Source organism: Cyanistes caeruleus, chromosome 2 (assembly GCF_971803275.1).
Source record: "Cyanistes caeruleus chromosome 2, bCyaCae1.hap1.1, whole genome shotgun sequence".
NCBI lineage: Eukaryota > Metazoa > Chordata > Aves > Passeriformes > Paridae > Cyanistes > Cyanistes caeruleus.
Window position 1 is genome coordinate 6014066 of NC_141702.1, and position 24342 is coordinate 6038407.

At 42.8% G+C, this 24342-nt stretch overlaps 3 protein-coding genes across 9 annotated transcripts in view; 1 reads left to right on the plus strand and 2 right to left on the minus strand.

The window, feature by feature from the left end:
• CLIC5 (CLIC family member 5) overlaps positions 1 to 441 on the minus strand; it is a 76318-nt gene extending 75877 nt beyond the window's left edge. For both annotated transcript variants that reach the window (XM_023924259.2, XM_023924260.2), the window contains exon 1: positions 290 to 441. The gene's annotated coding sequence lies outside the window, so the exon portion shown is untranslated. The remainder of the gene's footprint in view (positions 1 to 289) is intronic.
• Positions 442 to 2188: 1747 nt separating this feature from the next.
• Positions 2189 to 10307, plus strand: ENPP4 (ectonucleotide pyrophosphatase/phosphodiesterase 4). 4 transcript variants are annotated; one of them, XM_023924268.2, is made up of 4 exons: positions 2189 to 2447; positions 4162 to 5026; positions 5933 to 6103; positions 8466 to 10307. In XM_023924268.2, the coding sequence occupies exons 2-4, from the start codon at positions 4204 to 4206 to the stop codon at positions 8828 to 8830; spliced, it is 1359 nt and encodes a 452-aa protein (XP_023780036.1). In that variant the 5' UTR covers positions 2189 to 2447; positions 4162 to 4203; the 3' UTR covers positions 8831 to 10307. The 4 variants fall into 4 exon arrangements, with proteins under 4 accessions (XP_023780036.1, XP_023780035.1, XP_086731758.1 ...); XM_023924267.2 differs by having other exon boundaries at positions 2269 to 2504; XM_086875632.1 differs by having other exon boundaries at positions 2304 to 2654.
• A 2641-nt stretch (positions 10308 to 12948) lies between these two features.
• ENPP5 (ectonucleotide pyrophosphatase/phosphodiesterase family member 5) lies at positions 12949 to 24207 on the minus strand. 3 transcript variants are annotated; one of them, XM_086875634.1, is made up of 4 exons: positions 23751 to 24207; positions 21066 to 21935; positions 17791 to 17967; positions 12949 to 16473 (listed from the first exon to the last, which is right to left on the minus strand). In XM_086875634.1, exons 2-4 carry the CDS (start codon positions 21886 to 21888, stop codon positions 16103 to 16105), a joined length of 1371 nt encoding a protein of 456 aa, XP_086731760.1. In that variant the 5' UTR covers positions 21889 to 21935; positions 23751 to 24207; the 3' UTR covers positions 12949 to 16102. The 3 variants fall into 3 exon arrangements, with proteins under 3 accessions (XP_086731760.1, XP_023780034.1, XP_023780033.1); XM_023924266.2 differs by having other exon boundaries at positions 23146 to 23786; XM_023924265.2 differs by having other exon boundaries at positions 23475 to 23781.
• Positions 24208 to 24342: the final 135 nt, after the last annotated feature.

Consider the following 24342-nt stretch of genomic DNA (forward strand, 5'->3'; position numbering starts at 1 on the left):
TGCAAATGGTTTTCAAAGCACGTGGGCAAGGGTAAACAAGAGATTACTCACACCTTTTAGTGAATAAGTGAATGAGTATGCGGCAAAAGTAGGCTAGCAAAAGAACCTCAGTGCTTAAAAGTTGTCTACATCTGTGCATAAAGTTTTTAACAAGAATTCAATTGTAAATTAATGAAATTGGTTAAAATATTGAACTTGCTCTGTTACACATTCCCTGGAGCTCTAGTTCATTCTGAGTAACAAATATTTTTAAGGCAATACAACAAAGCAATTTATAAAGGACACATACCTCTCCTCCACATGATCAGATGTCATGTGCATATTCACAAAGGTGAATTTGTATAACCAAAAAGAGACTCAGAGAAAAAAAAAACACCCAAGGACCTTGACTTGAACTTGACACATAACACGTGAGTAGCTGCAAGAATTCTTATCTAGCTCACCTGGAGATGGTTTTTTTCCTCTTTTACAGCCTGTGTTTTGCCACACCTGCTACATTTCATAAATCAAGGTGAATCAGGGGCGTGCCACTTTATTCAGCCTATTGTACCACATTTTAGAGCCATTCTACAGCTGGCACATACAGGTAGCAAAACCTGCCTAACTCATACATATGTGAAAGCCATTAGTATGAAACAAGCTGAAATCTACACCAAGTGCAGAATAAACATCTAGCAGGGTACACAGAATGAAATTCAGATCTACTTCAGTCAGTTATGAAGCCATAAGAGTGTATTTTTCTGTTTTTAGGATGAATTTTAAAATAATGATTTGTGCTCTGTGCTATTAAAGAATGCTTCATTTGTCTATTTACATAGAGCTGATCTCATTGTTTTTCAACACCAGTAACTTAACAGGTTTTGCAGAATTACTAATCCTTTCTCATAATAAAAAGGAAAACCATGGGAATGTAAACTATTTGCCTTAATTTATGAAACAAACTTACACCAGGACCCAAAACAGATCTCAACTCATTATACCACTCACTGCTGCAGTGGTACTCAAGAGTACATTCAACAGCACATGACCATTTTATTCTGAGTTTTAGGGTAATTTTTTTTTTTTTTTTCCTCAAGAGACCACAAAAAGGCGATGTGTGTGGAAGAATATGAACAGCCAGCTTACAGAGCTGTGTGACCAAAAGGGAGATGGAGTCATGGAGGAGTCATGCTGACAAAGCATCACTGCCTCGAAAAGGTGATAGCCTGGGGCTGCCGGGCACCTGCAAAGGAGGCAGGAGGAAGGTTATGGGTGTGCTGGGAAAACACAGGGACACTCCCAAGGACGTGTCCCATCACAGCCTCACCTCACGGGGCCCTTCTGCAACAATAGGAAGCCCAGCAAACAGCCCCGAAGTCAGCTGCATCCCAGTCTGGAGGTACAACACATCCCTCACAAACCCCTGAGCTCCCTGAAAACACCAAATTGCTCTGCTTGGGAGGGCTTCATCCCACAGCCCCCATGGCTCCCCTCAGCTCTACCCCCTTCATCCCGGTGTGTGGCAGCAGGGCAGTGCTGAGGTCACTCGAGAGCTGTGTCCAGTTCTGGGTGCCTCAGTCCAGGAGGGACACTGAGGGGCTGGAGCATGGCCAGAGAAGGGAACAGAGCTGGGGAAGGGTCTGGAGCACAGCTCTGATGAGGAGCAGCTGAGGGAGGAGCTGGGGAAGCTCAGCCTGGAGAAAAGGAGGCTCAGGAGGGACCTTCTGGCTCTGCACAACTCCTGACAGGAGGGGACAGCCGGGTGGGGTCGGGCTCTGCTCCCAGGGAATAAGGACAGGACAAGAGGCCATAGTCTCAAGTTGCACCACGGGAGGATTTTAGTCGGGCATCAAGAATAATTTCTTCACAAAAAGGGTGGTTAGACATTAGAATGGGCTGCTGAGGGAAGCGGTGGAGTCACCATCCCTGGACGTGGTGTTTAAGGAAAACACCGGGAGCTGTTTAAGGAAAGACTGGCCATGGCACTGATAGACATAGTCTAGTTGACAATGTGGTCGTCGGCCATAGGTTGAACTCGATGATCGCAGAGGTCTTTTCCATCGAATTGACGCTGTGGCTTTGAAAAAATCCCCACTGCCCCCACATGTCCCCCACATGTCCCTCACGGCCTCCTCACAACCCCTCTCACCGCCCGCCCCTCACTTGCCGCTCCCCGCCCCGTTCATCCCAGCCACGCCCCATTCATCCCAGCCACGCCCCCGCACCGCAGCCAATCGGATCTCCCGCCAGCGGGCCCGCAGCCAATCACAGCGGGCGGAGGCCGCGCTCACCGAGGAGCTCCCGTGCCCCCCCCAAGGCCCTTCAGTTGTCGGTTGGGGTTGCGCGGGCGGCGGGTGCGCAGGCGCTGAGCACCCCCTTCCCCCCCCTTGCTGCCCCCGGTCACCTCCGGTCACCTCCGGTGCCGCCCGCGCGTCCCGGGCCGAGCGGAGCCGGAGCGGGACCTCACGGTGGGGCCCTGGCGGGGACGGGACGGGGGTGTCCCTCCGCGGGAAGCTATGGGGGCGGTGAGCTCGGTCTGAGTGCGGATAAGGGGAAACCGACCCGGAGCGCCCGGTTGGTCGGCGGTGCCGCGTGTGTGCGCTTTGCAGGCGGAACAGCCTTCGTTCTGACCGAGCCGAGCAAGCCCAAAACCTGGTCGGGAGGTTCGGGAGCAGGTGGTCTAGTGCCGGTGGTCTGGCACGGCTGGGCTGTTTTGCTGGGTTTGTGTGGGGTAGAGTTAATTTTTGGCTGTAACATGCTTGTTGTGTGTGTGGCGCTTGTAGTGCCACACCGCTTTGGAGCATTTCGGAGCGAACGCTGCGGGTTTGCGTCTCCCTGCGCTGTGGGAAACTGGTTCTGCTTTTTAAAGCACCGTACAGCATCGAACGGTGATTGGCAGCTGCGTTGCTCTTCCCATTTCTTTTCTCCTTCTTTACAAGGGTTTTTTTGTCCTCCAAGTGCTCTGTGTTAAGAGGTGCCTCAATGCTGTTTTAAACAGCACTTGTAACTTTTGTATTTTCTGCAGGCATTTTTAACTCTTGGGGGCGGGGGGTGGCTTCCCGTGCTTTGAACTCTCGTCACTGCTAAAGCTGCAGCTGACATTAAAGCGCCTTATACCTTTAAATTAAACCTGCCGTTTTAAGGAGTTTGCGGGAAAGGGTTGATGTTAAAAATGTTGGGAAGACGGCTGCTGTGCCTTCTAGAATCACAGTTTGTCTGCACGTAAAGGAAGATAAAGGATAAAAGAAATATAAAGAGAAAATTTCTAGTTATAGGGCTCTTCTTGAGAAGCAAATACGCTCCCTAACAACATTGCAGAAGGTTTTGTAAGACCTGGAGCTTCACTTTCTCTTAAAGACGGAGAGCATCATTCTATAGAGCCTCCACATGAACCTTGCTAAACAAAGTGCTTAAGTCACATATAAGACATTAAGAGGGGGTAAAAGCTTACAAATCATACCTGGCACTCGTAATAGTCATTATTCTTTGCTGAGAAATACTTACCACATAGCTAAGGTTATTAATTTTGATTTTTTTTATAGAGAGAAAAGTGTGGGAAATAAAGGACAGGTTTAAATGCAGTTGCGGTAGATGTAGAGCAGCTTAGAAGGAAAGCAGAAGTTACTCCTGGCAGTTCTGTGTTTGGAATAAGCAATGAGTAAATGGGAATGTCGAAAGGCTGAAAAGCCTTCCAGCAACTCTAGAGGGTGGAAACTAAAAAAAGAAAATTACAATTATAGTAGGAAACAGGCTTCTGATCTGAACAGTGATGTGTAGTAAGAATTTAGGGCTGCAGAGGACTCTTAAATGTGGGTCCAGAACTGTTCAAGTGCCTGTGCTTGAACATGAGGAAAAATACTGATTTTCTGTCTTAGGATGTAGAATTGTAATAGGACACACACAACAGTGGAATACCTTATCAAAAGAAAACTCTTCTTCCTTTCCTTTAATCTGCAGTGGAAAAAATCTCACTGTTCATTTGTTTTAATATATGAAAAACTCTGACAATATGTGAGAAACCCCTGAAGTCAGTAGGGAAATCCGCTGTTGACTTGAGTGGTTGCTTAGACTGGGTGTTTTGGAATTGCCCTCCTGAAGGAAGATGTATATAATGTATAGCTAGTTAAACTGGTCACAGTAGAATTGTTTTGGTTACATGCCTTGTCTGTTTAAATTTCTCAGGTGCATCTGATTACCTGCTGGAAGCACTTCAAAGTTTCCACAATGAACTCGATGTTGATGTTATTTTTTACTGGAATCCTTCTCTGTTGTGCTCGCTCAGCTGGTGACTCGGTACCCAGGTTGCTTCTCGTGTCCTTTGATGGCTTCAGGGCTGATTACTTGGAAACCTACAAACTTCCTCATCTCCAGGAATTCATTGAGGATGGTGTGCTTGTAAAACAAGTCACAAATGCTTTTATCACAAAGACCTTCCCAAACCATTACACCATAGTGACAGGTTTGTATGAGGAAAGCCATGGCATTGTGGCTAATGACATGTATGATCCAGATGCCAAGAAAAAATTTTCACAGTTCAACGATTCAGATCCCTTCTGGTGGGATGAAGCAACTCCAATTTGGGTAACAAATCAACAACAGGGAAAGGGAGCAAGTGCTGCTGCCATGTGGCCCGGTAGTGATGTAAAAATCAACAACACGACCCCTCATTTCTTTATGAAGTACAACTTCTCAGTGACGTTTGAGGAGAGAGTGGAGAGAATTGTTGCATGGCTGAACAGCTCTGAACCACTAGTCAATTTTGCTGTGCTCTACTGGGAAGAACCGGATGCAAGCGGGCACAAGTACGGCCCAGACGACACCCAGAACATGAGCAAAGTGCTGGAAGAAGTGGATAAACATGTTGGTTTCCTTATGAACAAACTGAAGGCATTGGGTCTGTGGGACACTGTTAATGTCATAATAACAAGTGACCATGGAATGGCCTCCTGTTCTGCAAAGAGGCTGATTGTCCTGGATGAATGCCTCGGGCGCAATAACTACACCCTGATAGACAGGACTCCAGTTGCTGCAGTGCTGCCAAGGCAGAGTATGTTTGGGTTTGGTTATTTTTTAAGGCATATACTGAGAATTAAATCTTGTTTATCTTGCCTCTAAAAAGTATACAGTATCCTAGACTGTTCCTATCTTTTGCAAAACCTATGGAGTTCATGTTGCAGAACTTCGACATACTAAGTAAGCTAAAGATGGTTTATTTAGAAATTTGTTTTGGCAAACAGTGGGACAAGGAGAGTTTCTTGTCCAATTGCTGTGGCTGATATGCATGACCCTGGTGCAGGTGGTTGATAAAGTAGATAGGTACTTATTTTGGCTGCTCTCTTGTTGCTCACTTAGTCTATGCAGCTGTAATTCACACTGAGCATGAAAGAAACCCATGTGTTTATTCAGAATAAAAAATGTCAGTGTGTAAATTTCCAAGTAAGAATCTAGTCCAAACTTTGATTGTTTTATCACTTCTGTTTTTGGGAGTGAAACCTAAGATTTCATACCATGAAATTTTTGTCTCTCAGAGGAGTCCCCATCAGGCATGTCTGAAATCATGACATTGCTGGCCTCTCTGTGGCCAGACTAATGAACAAAGTGATTCATACAGTAAAAAAAGAAAAAAAATATTGCATTGGATAAAATATTGACTACTTGAGGGGGTGATTGCTTTCTCGTGATTTCTCTGCTTGAATTTTTCCCTTCAAGCCCAGATAGTAAGTTGAGTTGTAGGTCCAAACCCACATCTGGGAGGTGTCTGATTTAAAATGAAAGCAAATTTTGAAATTCACCTCAACCAATGTAGCATTTCATAAGGGGCATGAAAAAATAATTTTCTATGTTTTTTTTTTATAATTATTTTGAAATAATAGATCTTAGGTTTAATGACAGATAACTGTAGTAAACAGGAGTTAATTTCCAGCTGTTTCATGTGCAATATTTCCCTTGGCAGACAAAGAAGATGTGTATAACTTACTCAAAAATTGCAACAGCCACATGAAGGTTTATCTGAAAGAAGAAATTCCAGACAGATTCCATTATCGCCATCACAAGAGAATCCAGCCCATAATTCTGGTTGCAGACGAAGGCTGGACAATCGTACAGAACGAGTCCCTTTCCAAGTGTAAGTGTGTGTTCCTCTGTGGTTTGTGGGGGTAAACTGCCTTGTTTCTATTCCAGCCAGCTGCAGGATGGTTCTCATTTAGCAAGGGGGAGTCCTTTCACTTTACAGGTTTAGGAACACTGTAGAATTTTCTATGACATTCTCAGCCTGAGCCTGGAGTGTTTAACAGATGAGGAGGAGATGGGGAATATTCTGTTGGCTGAAACACTTTGTCATGTTTGACTTAATAGTCTGAGTTAACCTTAAGCAGGTTAGCAGACTGTCTTGAGCTTTCCTTGGAGTGTGGTTTAACTTTTTATTGTATATAAAGTATATATGTAGGAGTGCATAAATTGAAGCATGCAACACACAACATTTAATATTACAATACATGTACTAGGGAATGAAAGTAAATGTCAGGAAATACTAAAAATAGTAGGAACACAGCAGCATGTTTGAAAGACAAAACTTAACAGGTGTCACTTCTCAGTGCCTTGCTAAGATGTGCACATTCTTCCTGCTAGAATGTCAAATTACACATACATGTATATCTATGTGTATCTATTTCCAGGTGTTCCACACACAAGGTTGTTTTTTTTGGCAGACAAGGAGCATGCATAATTTACTGAAAAAATAAAACAGTCACATGAAAGTGTATCTCAAAGAAGAAATTCCAGGTAGATTTCCTTGTAATAGTAAGAAAATTCAACCTGTAATTCTGGTTGCAGATGAAGGCTCAGTGTGTGTGTGTAATGTGTGTTCAGAAAGCGATTGGACAGATTCTTGGTAGGAAAATCCATTAATAGAAATAAAAGTACCAACTTCTGGAAAATTTCTGAGCAGCCAACAGCTTGGCCTGGTTGGCAGGGTCAGGGATATCCCTCCTGGATGCTTCCCTGTACAACTGCTGTTAGAGACAGGTGTTGAGTGGTGTAAAATCCTGGTTGCACCCAGTTTGGCTGATCTTACCATCTGCCCTTTGCAGAATTAAATTCAGTTTTTTTCAGTATTTGTACAGAAGTACTGCTTTTTAATGCAGGATGTGTTTATAATTTCCCCATGGATCTGCTACAATTATCTTCAATTTGGCAACATGTAGCACCGGTGTTCTCTGGTCAGAGTTCCCTTTTTCTTGATTCTGGTTAGATTCAATTTCATGTACCTAAAGATAGTTAGTAAGTGAATATTTATGAGGAACAGCATTGTATCAGTTGAAGTAAATCTCTTTTCAATTCAGTTTTGAAGGTTTCCCAGAATCAGGCAGGGGAGATTTTAGCCTAAAAGCCTGTTTAAAGTTTATTGTCTTCGCAGACAAAGTGTCAGCACAGTGATTTCCAAGTGTACCAGTAACTCCACACACCAGACTCTTATTTCAGAGGTGAAAAATTGAGAACTTCATTGGAGAGGGAACTTGGAGTAGCTCTGTTCAGAACAAACAAGTAGTAAAAGGCAGGGAAAACAATCTAGAAACATGAGTCAAAACAAGCAAGATGTGGTAACAGACAGAATGGTGGAAAACATTAAAAAGGACTAGAAGAAGCTCACTGAAGTGGTGTGATCTAATCAGTAGCAATCTGGATGTTTTGCTTCAGGGAAGCACCCAAGGAAACACATCTCAGGGATATTCCTCCACTGTTACTAAGAAATGGACTCAAATGCAGTCAGTGCTGTGCTGTGTCTGCTGTGAGAGACTTCTGGCACCTTGGACCTGGTTTTTCAGGAATGCTGTTAGGAAATTTGACAATTTTCTCTTTAGCTGTTTACAGTCCATCTTAAAATCCTACCAGATGTCCAAGTACTCCTGACCTTATAGCCAGAAGGTTTTGCTGTATGCCTGCCAGAGGCACAGTGATCTTTGTCTTTTGGTTTTGACTCTTTGGGTGTCCCTTCACCTGAAGTACTTTATCTGATAAACACGAATTGAGGGTACTTAATATGCTTGAACTGAACACTATCAAGGGAAAGGTGCCTGATTTTTTAATAAGTAAGTAAAGTGTCCACTCTGCAAGGAGAGATGACTTTCCAGAATCTGAGAAGTAAAAATTTGCCTTCTAGCTATTGAGTCATTGTGGAATTGCAACCTCCTTTTCAACTTTGGCATGAAGTATGGGAAGGGGAACACTGGAATGTTAAGCACTGAAAGGAAAAGAGATTAATGGGAGGGAGAACCATGTGGGAAGGCCAGTATGGGAGAAGACTTGTGGGGTTTGGGGAAGAGGGAAGGAACTCTGGCTTCCTTCTGTGGTTGATCCAACAGCTGCTTTTATGTTGTGCATTAACCTTTGGTTAGAACACGTGATTTGGGGTTGGGGGAGATGGAGAGGGGAGCAGTGGCTCTGCAGCAGAGGCTGTGACAGTAACTGTGTGCTCTGCCCCGCTGCAGTGGGGGACCACGGCTATGACAACGCCCTGCCCAGCATGCACCCGTTCCTGGCCGCGCGCGGTCCCGCCTTCCGACGCGGCTACAGCCACAGCAGCCTGGACATCGTGGACATCTACCCCATGATGTGCCACGTCCTGAGGCTCGCCCCGCGGCCGCACAACGGCACCTTCGCCAACACCAAGTGCCTGCTGGCTGACCAGTGGTGCATCAGTGTTCCTGAGGCCATTGGGATCGTCATCGGGGTTTTCATGGTTCTCAGCACTTTCACCTGCATCATCATCATTTCCAAGAACAGAGTGGCTCCTTCCCGGCCCTTTGCCCGGCTCCAGTTACAGAGTGATGACGATGATCCTTTGATTGGATAGCGCGGAGGGAGCTGAGCCTCGCTTCCTACATTGTGATTTCAGGAAAATAGTTTCAATTTGCACTGGATGGCATTCTTTGTTTGATGCACTTTATCTGTGTAAAATACTGTACAGCTAGACCCTGCTGATTTGTGTGACTAGTGTCATATAAAGATATTTTCATAACCAAACAGTGAACAGGTGGCTTTTTACTGGAAGAGATGCTTAACAAAATAAGGATGCTTAGTTTTTCATTCAAGCCTCTGAACACTTTCAGAATGAGACTCCAGAGTATGAGTAGCCAGGATAGACAAAGTGAATTTTAATATTTGTAAATGATAATTGCTTTTTTTGTACTAAATTAATATTGACTACTTTTAGTGTTGTTGCACCTGTGTTGGACAGAAAAACTTCATTGAGAGCTAGGAGTTAGTTTTGGTTTGAGAGTATATTCTGGTGTGCCCTTAAATTTGGGGAAAGAGAAGATCCAAAACTTTTGTTTCTACCCTAAGGCAGCAATGTGACAAATTTCTGAGAAAGGAAACAGAAGTCAGTGGTGAAGGAACTGGTGCATATCTCTTCTATTTTAAGCAATAAATTATGTGGTTCAGCACTTAGAAGCTTGGGCAGGTGGCTCTGACATTTCTGGATATGTGTCTCTGGATGACTTAGATCCACAGGTCCAGCTGGGATGGCACTACTACCTTATCTCTAGAAAGTCAACTTAACCTGGGAGTCTGAATTACCCAGTTTCATCAGTTGTAGGTGTAAAATCACTGCTCCTAAACCCTGTGGAAAATTTCTCAGGAGTAAATTCTGCTGAAGGTGTTTTTGAGATAAAGGTGTTTCTGCCCTGTGTACCAGCTCATAATTGTCTCTTGAAGGCTGTTGTGCTAAAAAGCAACAATTCAAAGTTCGATGTGCAAGTCATCAAGCAAGGATTCCAAACTCATATTTTAAACCCTGGAAATTTAAAGGAAGAAGTTAGCAGATCTTATTACAAAAAACAAATTATAATGCTTGAGGTACATAAATGGAAATTCCTGATGAAGACCAGAGCTAACTGTTCTCTTAATTGAAACTCTTAATTCTTTGTTAATGGTCATCTAGTAACTTGCTATTAAAAAAATAATTTGATTGAGAAAGCTTTAAATGGTACCTTGTCTTTCAGTGAGATTAAATTGTTATTGCTAACCCAAAAAGAGAACTACAGTTACCAAGTCCTTTTCTGATGGTTTTAAAAAATAAAGTGACAGAGGTACCTGGCATCAATGGGGTTTCTCTTTCACAACTTTAAATTCATTGCAATTTGGTGTTGGTCACAGCCTTTTAATGATCTGATATGGAGGGAGCAGGAACTTTGGAGGGAAGGGGTTACTTTGAACTGCCCACTGGAAAAAACAAATTTGACCTTTATAAATGTATGGAAGTTTCAGTAATGTGTCTTCCTCTCAAGAGATTCCATTATACTTGATTAAAAACACAATCCAAAACCTAACCAGTTCTGCTTTTTTTTTTTTACACTACTAACTATTACTTACTAAGGATTTATTCTGAATTAATCTGAATTTGAAAGAGTTCAGATTAATTGAAAGAGGCTCAGGCCCTTTGAAAAATCTGTGCTGCTACTGCTAGGGTACTGGATTTTAGCCTGTTGATATTCTAGAGCAGTAGCTGGACTGAACATGGAGTCACTTCCTCATCCTGCCATATTTAAATTAATTATTACATACACCAAGACGTCAGGTTAATGAGTAACTACAAAGAGAATGTGTTTCAGGGTAGAACCTAGGTTTAGATATGCTGTAAAAAGGAGGATGCTTGAATTCCTGTGTTAGAGTTTTGTTAGGTTCTTGTAATTCTGGTAATGCAGAGTGGGATCCTCAGAGGGTCAGTCAGAGAATTACTGGAGATGATTTGCATCATCTTTGTTTGGAAAGGCTTGACTGAGTTTACCTTTCTGGCAGACATCATGTCTTTTACCTGTGAATTTTGGGGTTTTTTTCTAGAAGCTAAAACTGATTTTCTCCACTCTGTTCCTTCCCCCCAGCAGCTGTCACACAGCGTGTGGTCGATGTGCTCTCAGTTCCTCTGTGAATCCCCTCCCAGGCAGGCAGCAAAGGTACCAGCAAGGCTTTGGTGACCAGAACTGTAAATGCTGATTGAACCATGACAGCAGAACTCTGATCTGAAACAGCAATATTGCTACAGCTGGGGAAGTCAAGGTCTAAATGCATTTCTCCTCCAAGCTCTAGGCAGCCCCTTCTGATGAGAACTGCTACAGGTTGAGCTGCTGTGAAATCAGCAAGTGGCTGTGTCTGGTGGAAATCCTTATCACCCTCTGTTCCTCCTCCCTTTAGCATGAAGATGGGAGAGTGCCACTGTGGAAAGGGTTTAAAGAGGGAATATAGGTGTTCAAGTAAGATAAATTATATTCCAGTTGCACTGCTGATTATTTTCTTTTCCAAAGATGTGGTGTGGTCTGTAAGGGTGCTGAGAGTTCTTCCTGGCACAAAAGGTTTCACAGTAGCTCTTGTACATCCAGTTTCATACAGATCATGTACTAATCAACAGAATCTAGAAAAGACATCTTTCTGTCTTTAAGACATGCAGTTGATTTATTTAAGGATGATTATTTTTTAAAAATAGAGCCTTAAACATGACAAAACATTTCCACTGCCTCATTCTGGTTTGTGTGAAGTAATTCTCATGAAAGCCAGTAGCTGATTTCCTTTTGGGCAGCCAGTTCAGAACAAGAACAGCAAAGCTGTGGCTTGTTCTTTCTCAAGGCTGCAATAAAGGGACAGTAGTTTGTGGCAACATTTAATGACATGCTAAATAGACACAACTCAGCAAAGGTCACAAAGGGCAGGTTAATTCAGGGAAAGGCTCCTGCAGTTTAGAGAGGAATAGGGGATATTTAGTGACACTTCCCAGCACTGAAGGCTGATGTTAGACTGACTGCCTCCATACAGGAACCCTCCACACTGAGTACAGCAATGCTAGAATGTCCACCTCTCCAGGGTCCCGTGCTTTTTGGGCATTGGCATCATGGAAACAGTTCCAGAATTGAGATGATTTCACCTGACTACAGCTCTGAAACACTGCTTTCAGTAACTTGCTGCCTGCACACTGCCTGTGAAAATAAACCAACTTTGTGTACCTCCAAGGACCAGGCCACAGGGACAGATGTTTGCTCTAACATGCATGGTAGCATCTTTTGCTGCAAAAAAGCACTAATGGAGGTTTGTTAATAGGATTCAGATTAGGATTTCATTATGGAAAGGCTGATGCCACTATTGAATTTATTATTTTCATGTGCTTGCAGCAATTTTTGTAGTTTACTATCTAATAAATGCTTATGTCACCTTTACTGTAGGGCAAACATGCCACCAAAGGTTTGTAAAGCAGCATAGATATGGTCAAGACAGCATCCTTGGCATTATTTAAGAAGGGAGGAAAACTGGGAAGTAAACCTGTTAAATTTCCATTTTACAGAACAGGACCCAACCACTGAACATTTGTCCTTCTCCCACATGCAGGTCAAGACTGTCCTGTTCACATTTCTAATAGAGGTCAGGGGTGTTGAAATGAACTGATCTCTAAGGTCCCCTCCAACCCAAACTATTCTGTGATTGTATGAAAAGTCAATTTGCACAACATTTCATCTTACAACAGGCTTGGCAATTTTGGGTTAATGGTTGGACTGGATGATCTTAAAGGTCTTTTCTAACCTAAGTGATTTAATGAATCTAATTTTTCTGGGTTTTTTTGGGGTTTTTTTTGGGGGTTTTTTTTGGGAGTGCATTTCTTGTAGCAGCATTACTGCAGCTTTTGACCAAGTCTGGAAGATTTTTTTTTTTAGTTAAAGAAACTGGATTCCCACTATTGGTAACCAATAGCTGTTTCTTCCATATATGGCAGCAAGGTGGGAATCAAGAAGTCTGTTATATAAGAACTGTGACCTAAAATTCCAAAGTTCTATCACACTTCCAGTTATTTTTAAAAAAGGCATACACTTTGCAGAGTCCAGAGAATGTCTGGGATGCATACAAGTTGAAAACATTCTCCCCCAACAATCTCCCCCCAGTTCAACTTCGTTTTCCTGAAGTGTTTTAAATGAAGTCAGCACTCCATGCTTGACAGCATTATAGCAAAGATGTATTTTAACTTCAGCATTTCCAAACAAGAAGAAACAAAGAAAACATTTGACATCTGAATGCTCCACAGGTCAGTAATGAAACACACCATACATCATTCTTGGTTTCCAAGTTTAAATTACAAGCAGTACACAGTCTACTCAAATTCTCCTTCCAATAAACTTGTTTGTACATCATAGAAAGTCTCATATACAGAGAAACCAAATCCCATGTTCCCCCCACCCAAAAAGGTGTCTGACAAAATGTCACATCAGAGAAAAAATAGCTGTTTTTCTCCAGTGGCATCATCTGTGCTTTCAGTTTCATTAAGCTCACTCCCATTAAGCTAACTTAATACCGTTGGGCAAATGTCCTAAAAAGGAACTACCCAAGAGCTACCTGCAAATACACTTAAGAATAAATGAAATGTTTGACCCTAATCTGAAATACCCAAATGCTACAAGATTCCCTTAATATTTTTTAGAAAGTTTTATTTAGCCCTCCTCAAAGAAGGGCCTCACAGTGCAATACAGAACAATGACATCAACAATTCTCACATTCATGTCCCCAGCCCATTCTGAGTATTATTGTTCCCAAACCCTTTGTTGGAGGAAACCTACTGCTCTATCCTTGTTGCCTATTTGGGCAGGTAAATCTAAGTCCCAAATGACTGATCAACACAAACTGGCCCCTCCTTAAAATCAAGGGTCACTTTGGCTGATGATAGAACTATGCTTGCCACAATTAAAGTGGGGTTTAAGGAAAAGCTCTGAGATTACAACCCAGTTATTTTTACATCTGCCATGACCACTGCTATGAAATTACTGCAATAAGAATTTCTACTACAGCAACATGTTCCAAAGTGCAGAAGCTACAGGTGAAGGTTATGGCATTGTTGTCACTGTTACTGCCTTAACAAAGCCTGCAGATCTCCTTTTAAACACACAGTCTGTTTGTGCTACAATTCATCTTTAAGCTGCAAATAAGCAAGAAAAGGTGGAGTCAGTGCATCTGTTTGCTGTGTGCCATCCACTTTTTGGAAGGGATTAGTAACAACTCAGAGGTTTGGGTTTTGTGCTCAGACTTCAGGTCTCTGAAAACTGCTGTGAACTGCTGTGGTTCAGCTGGAGCCTCTGCAGCACTCAGTTTTACCTGTGCCAGCAAATTCAACTTTAGGCACAGCTGATGGCTAGCTGCACTAAGAACCAGCCTTACAGACCTTTTCCTTCAGTTTTTTCTTAAGAAAATGGCAATGCAGGAAAACAAGGCAGTTCACAGCACAGTAACAGCACCGAGTCATCTGGAGTTGACAGGATTTCATACACATTCCCCAAATCAAGGGCTGTCTTTTTTTCAGACTTGCATTTTTTCTGCTTTCCTAAAGTTACTGTTACAGCTGAACTTCCATCATAACCCTTAAGTTGGGCTATTTCATTGCCTTCCCTTGGAAGCATTCGCTGCACCCAAATGTGGCCTCTGGAAATGTCCACATCTGTCTGCAAGGCAGCTTGGTGCCAATTGAGTGTCCCTGCCATCACAGAGGAGCACAACAGATCTTCATTGAGTCTGGAATTTAGCCCAGCAAAAGGAATTTTGTACCCCAGCCCTCACCTTGCAGTACTGCCTGTCAGTCACACCCTTGATTAGGCAGAGCACATCTACATCCTTGTCCTCTGCTGGGGGGTGTGGATACAGACATAAATTGCATTTAAAAATACCTAATCTGCTACTTTACTAATTTTGAAAGTTTCTTTCTCCTTCAGGCATTGTACTCAGCAACGAAGTGCTGAGAAATACTATCACCTCACAGGGAGAAGGGGAGAAGTCTGACATTAGATAACTTTTCTCAACAACTACAGAATGATTTTCATACAAACTTTAGTCAGCAGATTCTCACCATTTAAGTGAGCTCACAAAAAACCCCACAACTACACTAGCAAGGTTTATTGCCACAAGCAAAAGAATATGTGCCTTTGTTGATTCAGGATTAATATTTTTCCCTGACAGAAGTTTTTCTCTGGAAAAATAAACTCCAGTCCTACACCTTTTCTTTAATTATTAAAATGTGCTTTTTCAGATTTAAGAACACATATGGCTTAAGATTTATATAGCTGCCCCTTAAACTGCAACTGTAATCCTGATCATCCCATTCCAAGACCCACCCAGACAGAGCAGACAAAGCACAAGACACAAGTCAAACTCAGAATGTTCAGTAGCAGAGCAGGAACAAGACTAACAACACTGAAACCAGCTGGAGCATCCTTGTTCCTTAACTTATTGACCTCCCTTAGTACCACAGAAATAGAAAACTCCATTTGGATATACAGGTGTGATGCTTGTACATGTCTTTATCCTGCCAGCTGCATGGAAGTCCTAGAAAATTTAGTGCAGTGTACAGGAAAGAGAAAAAGTAAAGACCTACATTTATCTGAAATCGTATCTAAAGTGGTAAAAACCTACATTTACTTAAATTAATTTTTAAAACATTAAGAATCAAGCAGTTTAATGCTGATTGCTAAAGGCAATACCACTTAAGATATGTATTTTGGGTCTATAGTTAAGACAGGAATTTGAAGAAATACATGTAACTCTAAATTTAGACACCTAGCACTGCATGACCTAGCTGAATAATAATGTTCTTTCCTGAAGGATTTAACCCTTCATCAAGTAATCATAATGGTGATCCATGCAAAAGCTTCCTTGGGCAGGGAAGAAAAATACTAACAAAGAAGTTAAGTACCATTCAGTGACTTGTTAAAATCAGAGACTCAAAAAAATCCTCAAAGAATAAAACAAAAAAGAGGGTGGGAAATGAAATTACCATTAATACTCTGTGAAGTGCAACCCAGTTGACGTTATTTTCCTAAAAATAGCCATAATAAGGTATTTGAGGTCTATTGTCACTACAGGTCTATATATATACACACAGAGCTTCCCAGATTTACCTGGGATATCTTCAAGCCTTGGAAGATGAAGTGGCTGCAGGGTGAAACAGGAATATGCTCTCTCTCCATCCCTCGTCTGTTCATGCCCCAGAGTACCAATGCATCAGCATCCATCTCCTTTCACTCCACATACTCATGCTGATCCACCTCCATTGTTTATTTTCTTTTTATAGACTTATTTTAAGCCTCAAACAGGATCCCAGGTGTTATTAATCTTGCAGCAGTGGCTGGGCAGCTTCAGTGTGTCTGATTTGCATGGAATTTGCTTGGGCAAGGACAAAATGCTTAACAAAAACTGCAGTGAAAACCAGAACGAGCAGGCTGCCCAGGAAGACTCCTACAACAGTGGAGTAGGAATCTGCTCCACGGGCTCCAGGAACTTTCTCAGCAAGTATATCCTTCACAGCATTGAAGGAACCATTGTTGGGCAGTGGGCTGATGCCAAGCAGATGGCACAGTAAGGGGTACAAGTCCGTAGCATTCATGAATTGTTTGGTGGTGTTCTTTCTGAAAGCTGGCCCAACTGCCAAAAAAATGGGATGCATTTCTGGTTCAGTGTTGTCATATCCATGATTGCCAACTAGAAATAAAAGATAGATAAAGGTCAACATCCCAAAGTTGCAAAACAAGCATTGAACGTTTTCCTAAAATAAGCAGAATGCAGAAAAGGCACAGCCATTCTTATAGAGGTTTAGCAGAACTGTTTTGATTGGCAGCACAAATTTCTCCTAGCACATAGCAAGTCTCAGAACTACAAAGGGTAAACACCTAAAAAACCCACAATGGAGAGCATTATTTACAAAGAGGGGGAAAAAAAAGTGAGCTCATATGGCATTAACAGCATTATCAATGGCCCACTGTGTACACACAAAATTCCTTGATTTTTCTCAAGGAAAAGCTCCAACTTTGCAACTGATCCAGAACTCTTAGGGAAAATTAAATAAAAACATGTAGAGTCAGACTGTTGGTGTGATTCCAAAGAGACACTGACAATTTCATGCACCATCAACTCCTCAACAAGGAAGAAGAACTAGTGGGTGCCCAGTGCCCATTGCTGGCAGGGGCATTGAAACCTAGGAATGTGTCAAACACACAGGCACAAGAAGGTGCTCTCAGCAGCTACTGAAAATGTTATTAAGTCTTGCTGGTAACACTCGTCAGATTCATAACCAGCAGCAAAGTTCCAAAGGTTCTCCTTTAGAAATGTAAGAATTGACCATATGACACCTGTGTTTTAGGTTACCAAGAAGTTACAGTTCACTGTCTCCATGTTACCTGTAATAAATCTCAAAACTACAAGGTGAGGAACTTGAAAGTGTTGGGAGTTTCATTCCTTCAAATCACCTACAACACATTTTTTCCTCCAAGGCAAATGAAAATCACTGGTGTGCAGTAACACAATATCCAAAGGCTTTGTAGCATAGAATGAGGTTCCTGTCAGTGTAGCACCCACACAAGCTGAGAACTTTCAGAAAATGTTCTTGTATTTTCTAACCCAACCCTTCTCCAGTAAATAAGTAAAACATAGTAAAACAACCCTCTTCACCCTCTACTCAACACATTCAGTTACAACTTTCTTTTTTAATGTCTCAGGAAGTGCTTGTTGGTTTGCTACATCCTGAAAGACCTCAAGCATGGGGCCACTAAAACACGTGATTTTTCTTATCTCAGGTTAATGTTTAAAGAAACTGTAAGTGCAAATCTTCCTCCCTTAACAGTAGGGTGTTTCCCATCCCATCAGGGGATAAAAATATAAATTTCACACACTTAAGCTTTCCCTTCCAGCCTTAAAAGAAATTAAAAATGAACATTGGTTGTTGATACTAGGAGAGAAAGTACCATGTATGGTCCCTGGCTTGGAAGATACAGCAAAATGTTATAAAGACAGAATACTTACTTAGGAAACCTTCAGTCTTATTATGTACAATTTCCCATCCTTTATCAGCCACTGCTAAGATAGGCTGAATTTTACTGTTGTGCTTGTAATGAAATCTATCTGGAATCTGCTCCTTTTTATATACAGTCATGTTGGGATGAGCGTTGGCCAAAGCTTCATATACTTCATCCAGTTTGCCTTCAAACAAACAAAAGAGACAAAAGACAAAAATTAAACATACCAGTGTGTTTACTGAACTCATCAGTAGTTAAAATACAGCTGAAGGAAGAGGGCAAAACACACTTCCCCAGAAGTGAGTTATAACTGTAAGAGACAACAGTGTGTGCACAGAAGCTCTTGTGAAAAATCCAAACCTTCAGGCACTTTAAGATCCCCCTCAGCACCAGACTTCACAGCCTGTTCCCAAGCAATAACTACCTTGCTAATTTTAGAAAAAAATCCCTCATTTCACACTTATCAGAATGTAAACTTCTCACAGGAATGAGTTAGAAAGCACTCAGTTGTCTCCTGGAAAATGAACCAAAGCCTCCCAGCTCTATGTAAAGCCTGAAAGCAAGAAGACAGCTCCTAAATGTGTCTGTGAGGTAATGGCTGCATTCAGGCCAAATTCTGTCACCTAGCTGTCTGTGACAAGTGACACTTTTCATGTATTTTAAAGCAGTTTGTTCTTTCCTTTATTAGTCAATAACAGCCAACAGCATGAGCCTGCTCCTCTGTATTTTTCCATATTTTTTTGCTCCCTTTCCCTTCCCTAGTCACAGTGAGCACAAACCCTCAAGAGCTCTACTAACACTGAATAAATAGGTATTTTCCACTCCCAATTCTTTATTTGCTTATGTCCAATTTCTGAGCTTGCCTTTCCAGTAAAAGCCACTGAAGAGCCACCAGCAGTTCATCAAACTGGCTGGAACACCAGTGCACAGAATGGAGGAACCAGAACAGACAGCCAGGGGCACAAAAGCAAGTTCAGGAATTGACATCTGACCAAATTTCTTCATTCCCCACCTCCACTTAAGGCCAGACTCCTGTTGAGAGCCATGGAGTGCACACAACAGACTCCAGTGACACACCAAATCCCTGAGCATGGTGACTTAGGTATTTGTGTGGCACATGAAGCTGAATGCACAGTGTGTCTGCAGGCCCCTCTCAGACTGCCATTTCCAGTATCCATGGAGTGTTGAATCAGTGAGAAAAAACTGGGAGAAAGTGGCCAATGTTTCTAAAGAAACCATCTTGCTTTTCCCCCTCAGTTCCTAGACTCCAGTATAGAAATTCTGAAGAAAAATACTTTAATGTATACATTCTGAAGGAAACATTAATGTTCCTTATCTCAAACTGGCACAAAAAAAATTGAATCACTAAATTAAGAAACAAAACAAAGGTCAAGATGAAACAGCAAAAGTAAAGGTATCAGAGATAGTTACAGCAACAAGATGAGGGACTCTAATGCAGCATTTCTAGGACTATATTAGTAATAAAGTTAATTATGCTATGTCAGCTTCTATGTGGGATGGCAGGGAGGACAAGCCCCAAACATAGCAAACTTGATTTTATATTAATTATGAGAATTAATATATTTATATTAAATGCAAGAAAACGGTCAGCATCACCAGCTGTGGTACAAGTATCTTCTTTGTGAACATCTAACTAGTTCCCCACACACGCTAATATAGCAGCATGGTTAAATAACAGCTTTAATCCACCTCTTGGGGAAGCAATACACAGCCAAGCAGTTACAAGAAATCGTTGCATTTTTAAGTATTCAAACTTTTTCTCATTCTCACTAAGTTTTACTATTCCCTTGGTTTAAGAAAGACCAGTTGAATAACAGGTGAAGAATCAGTGTTATATACTTAAGCATATATTAGCTCATACCTGAACTGACAGTGAAACTCATTGCTTTATAATAAAAATCACATCTGGTACCACTGAAGGAAAGAATTTTAGCAGTGCTCAAAACTAATTCTTGTTTATTGGTACTGTAATAAATACCTGAATCTCTGGGCAAAAATCAAACCCAAGCTGTTTCTGAAATCCACTGAAATGGCTTTTTTACTATTTTGTCATCTAATTGTAGCAGAGATACTGTTTCTTATCAGCATTTAGCAGACAGGAGAATCAAGTTACGCATCTTAAAGTTCTTCACCGCATTAGGGAGGTTTCAGCACTGTAGTTTACTTTTACAGCTTCTTTATTTGCTAATGAGAACATCTTGGGCAACCTGTTTGCCTCTATGGGGATGAAGCTCCCAAATGTGGCTCTTTTATAACCACAGAGAGAAACAGCACCCACCTACAGGGCCTGACTGCTCAGGCAGCAGAGACCATCCAGTTTGGGCATACTCACATTTTAGTCTGGAGTATTCTTCAAATTAAAAATGACAAGTCACATTTGTTCTTACACTTAAAGGTCACTTAATTCTGCAAAACACTCTCCCTGCCTGGGCATTAAATACAAAGTGGTATCTATCCATTAGTGATACAAATGTTACAGAATTCTTAAAAAACACCTTTCCAGAAGGCCACCTTAAAATTCAGCTTCTAAATTAGCTTTTTTTTTTCTTTCTTTGTGTGTGGGCAGGGGTGTTATTTTCCAAGTTAACACTTTTGCACCAAGTACTTTACAGTACTTGATGATGAAAATAAAAAGCAGATGCATTAGTGACACTAAACATACACCTGTCACCTCAGCAACCCTTTGGTGACTGCAACCAGATTTCAGATTTCAATTCTAACACTATTCTTGCCCATATTTATCACAATAAAAATGGTATGAATGTAACTGGCTGGCTGTTCAGCATGACAGGGGAAAAACCGCAAGTGAACTACAATAGCTGGCAGCTAATCAAATAGCCAACACAGGCTTTCTTTTTATCAAAGATCCCCATCTGTTCTCAGTTTACTGTTTGAGTTAGAAAAATAATTCTTCCACTATGGCTTCATCATCTTGATGAAAGGCAAGATATGTAACATTCAGGTGTTATCTATCTTGAGAACCATTCAGCCTTGATAATGCCATTAGATTATCTTACTTCTCAAAAGGACTAAAGGATCCTTGGCAATATTAGTCAGCAGCAAACAGATTTGCTCTCTTTTCTTTTCTGGAAGTTAATCCAGGCTTTTGACAGAGCCCGAAAAAAGAACAAAGGGATCTTGCAAGTACTCCTTGTTCAAGGCTGATGGCCTACTGCCATCAGTGCTGCTACCACCAATTCGGTCTATAAAGTTTGGATACTCAAGTATCTCCTCAGGGAACATTACTGCTGTAGCTCCTACCTTCTTTTGGCAAAATGGCTACTGTAGGAGTGTGGTCGATGACTTCATAGAGCTCTCTGCTCACGTACTGATCAAGCTCAATGAGCCTTTCTGAGGACGACTGTGACATTCCGTGATCACTTGTGACTATGACATTTATTGCATCCCACAGCTTTGCTTTCTTCAGTTCAGAAATGAGATATCCCAGTTTTCTGTCAATGTCACTGATTACTGTTCCCATAAGTGGGTTTTCTGGGCCCAGAAGGTGTCCCATCTCATCAGGCTGTTCCCAGTACAGGAGACCAAAGTTTATGGGTTCTTCTGCTGTAAACCAGTCAATGAGCTTTGCTACCCTGTCTTCAAAGGGAACAGATTCATTGTAGGGCATGTAATGTGTAGGCAAGACTCCATGTATCTTCACATCTGTTCCAGGCCACATAGCGGCACCAGATCTGTGTCCTTCCCTCTGGTTCGTCACCCATATTGGGCTGGCCTCTTCCCAGAACTTGGAATTGTGGGTGTTCATTTTGTTCAGGGAGAAGGTTTCGTTCAGGACAGGGTCATACATCTCGTTAGCGACGATGCCGTGGCTCTCTGCATAGAGCCCAGTCACCAGGGTGTAGTGGTTGGGGTACGTCTTCGTTATGAACACATTGGTGACCTGCTTGACATGCACCCCGTTCTTCATGGCATAGTGAAAATTGGGAGTGGACACTCTGTAGATGTAATCCCACCGAAACCCATCAAAAGACACCAGCAGCACTCTGGGCTGCGCTGGCTGGAGAGACAGCGCACTTTGAAGAAAGAGTAAGAAAATTCCCAGGACTTGACAGTAACTGCTCATGGCTGTTCTGGAGGATATCTGTCCTCTCTTCTGAGGCAACGTGGTATCTGTTGAGCAGAAGTTGCCAAAGTCATAACTCAGTTTTAAGAATGAATGTCTAAAACATTCCTTATGTATTTATATACTCTCTAAGATATATTTTACAAAAGCATGCAGTGACAGGACAGAGAGAATGGCTTCAAACTGACAGAAGGCAGGACTAGATTAGATATTAGGAAGAGATTATACACTATGAGGGGGCTGAGGCCCTGGAACAGGTCCAGAGAAGCTGTGGCTGCCCCATCCATGGAAAGGCTCAAGGCCAGGTTGGATGGGGCTCTGAGCAACCTGGTCTCGTGGAAAGTGTCCCTGCCCATAGCAGGGAGTTGGAACAAGACGACCTTTAAGGTACCTTCCAACCCAAACCATTCTGTGATTCTAATTCTGATGACAAGACTCAAGGATTTTGACTACTCCTAGCTATGACAGTACTCCTCATCTAACAGTCCTTATTATGTCCTTATCTGACAAAATGTGACACATAATTTCACATTGAATTGGTTTGTGCACCCCTGCTCCAGTTTCTTCCATTTCTTTCCAAACAATTTCTTGTTGAAAATTCAGATATCTACTCAAAGCAAGATCCCTGTAAGAACCCTCACACAGAACTTCCCTGTCTGTAACTGACTTAAAATTTCATGCTAATATTCCCCACTTTTTGCTCAAAAGCATCATTTAACCACAAAACCAGATATTGCTTAACCCAATCCTGCATGTGGGTTATACCAATATTCCTGACAGTTCCCTTTAGGTTCCCATTTTTCAGCAATCCTCTGGGACTCAATCACCACTGAAATTCAGCTGGAAAACAATGAATTTGTAACCAATAAATCCATCTTAATACTCAGAGTACATAAATATCCTAGTGAATATAAGAAGTTATGGTATAACAAGCATCTGAATACCACTGCAACAATGGAATGGGGTCTGTGGCTGCCCCATCCCTGGAAGTGTCCAAGGCCAGATTGGACAGAGATGGTAAAATGTGTCCTGTGCATGGCAGAGGGTTGGAATAAGATGAGTTTCCAACCCAAACCACTCTGTGATTCTAGGATTCTGCAACTTTCAGGCAGTCAAATGTTACACCAAACTTGCATGTCTCTCAAACTTAAAATCCAGTCCTAGAGTTCTGCTAAGAACAAACTGACATTCCAGAGACATAATTCCCTTTTCAGCAAACAACACAGACTCAGAGGCTACAGACTACCTCAGACCCACCTGATGGAGGATTTCTTCCAGAGGAACCTGAAGGATGAATGCACAACACACTGTTGTGTTCATAGGAACCCCAGCTGCCAAATTAGTCACAGCCCATAAATTCCCCTTCTGGGGAGGGGCAAGTATGGATTGAAGCCCTCTCAAGTGAAATCAGGTCTCTGCTTCTGAATTTTACACGACTAATGACCTCAGTATGATCTATAATTCTATTATTCTAATTCCTTGACTGCATGCTCTGAATAAATAATAAATGACGGGTGGTTTGGTGTTTTTTCCGAGGCCTTCTCATACCGCTGTTCCCCGGATACAGCCTAAGCACATCTACTGACCCGGGTCTCCGCAGAACTCGGCACCATAAAACTCTGGGGACCGGAGGGGCTCTGGGGGGACGAACCCAACGGACCGCCAAGGGCAGGAGCTGCCACACGGACACACGGACGGACAAGACAGACAGAGAAGCGTCCCGGGCCCCGCTCGGCGGCCGCCGGAGCTGGGCACTCGCGAATGCCGAGCGCAGGCCGCCATTCCCCACACGCAGCGCCCGCTCCCCCAGCCGCGGGCCGGAGGGCACCGGGCCCCCCCGAGCGCGGAGCCGCCGCCGTTACCTGAGGGGCCGCGGAGCTGCGGGTCCGGCCCCGCCCGGGGGCGGGCCCGGCGCTGTCACGCAGCGCGTGCGGGGCGGGCCGGGCGCGAGCGGCACGCGGATGGCGGAATGGCGGAATTGAGGAATTACAGAATTGCGGGGTCATTTGGGTCGGAAAGGAGCTCTGAGATCACAGATCCAGCCTGTGACCGAGCACAGCCGCGGCAACTGAACCGGGGCCCTCGGTGCCATGTCCAGTCTTTCCTTAAACACCTCCAGGGACGGTGACTCATTCCGCCGCCTTCCTCGGCAGCCGATTCTAGCGTCTAATCATCATTTCTGTGAAGAAATTCTTCCTAATGTTCAGCCGAAACCTCCCCGAGCTTAGCTTGAGGGCCTGTCCTCTTGTCCTGTCCTTGTTCCCTGGGAGCAGAGCCCGACCCCACCCGGCTGTCCCCTCCTGTCAGGAGTTGTGCAGAGCCAGAAGGTCCCTCCTGAGCCTCCTTTTCTCCAGGCTGAGCTTCCCCAGCTCCTCCCTCAGCTGCTCCTCATCAGAGCTGTGCTCCAGACCCTTCCCCAGCTCTGTTCCCTCCTCTGGACACGCTCCAGCCCCT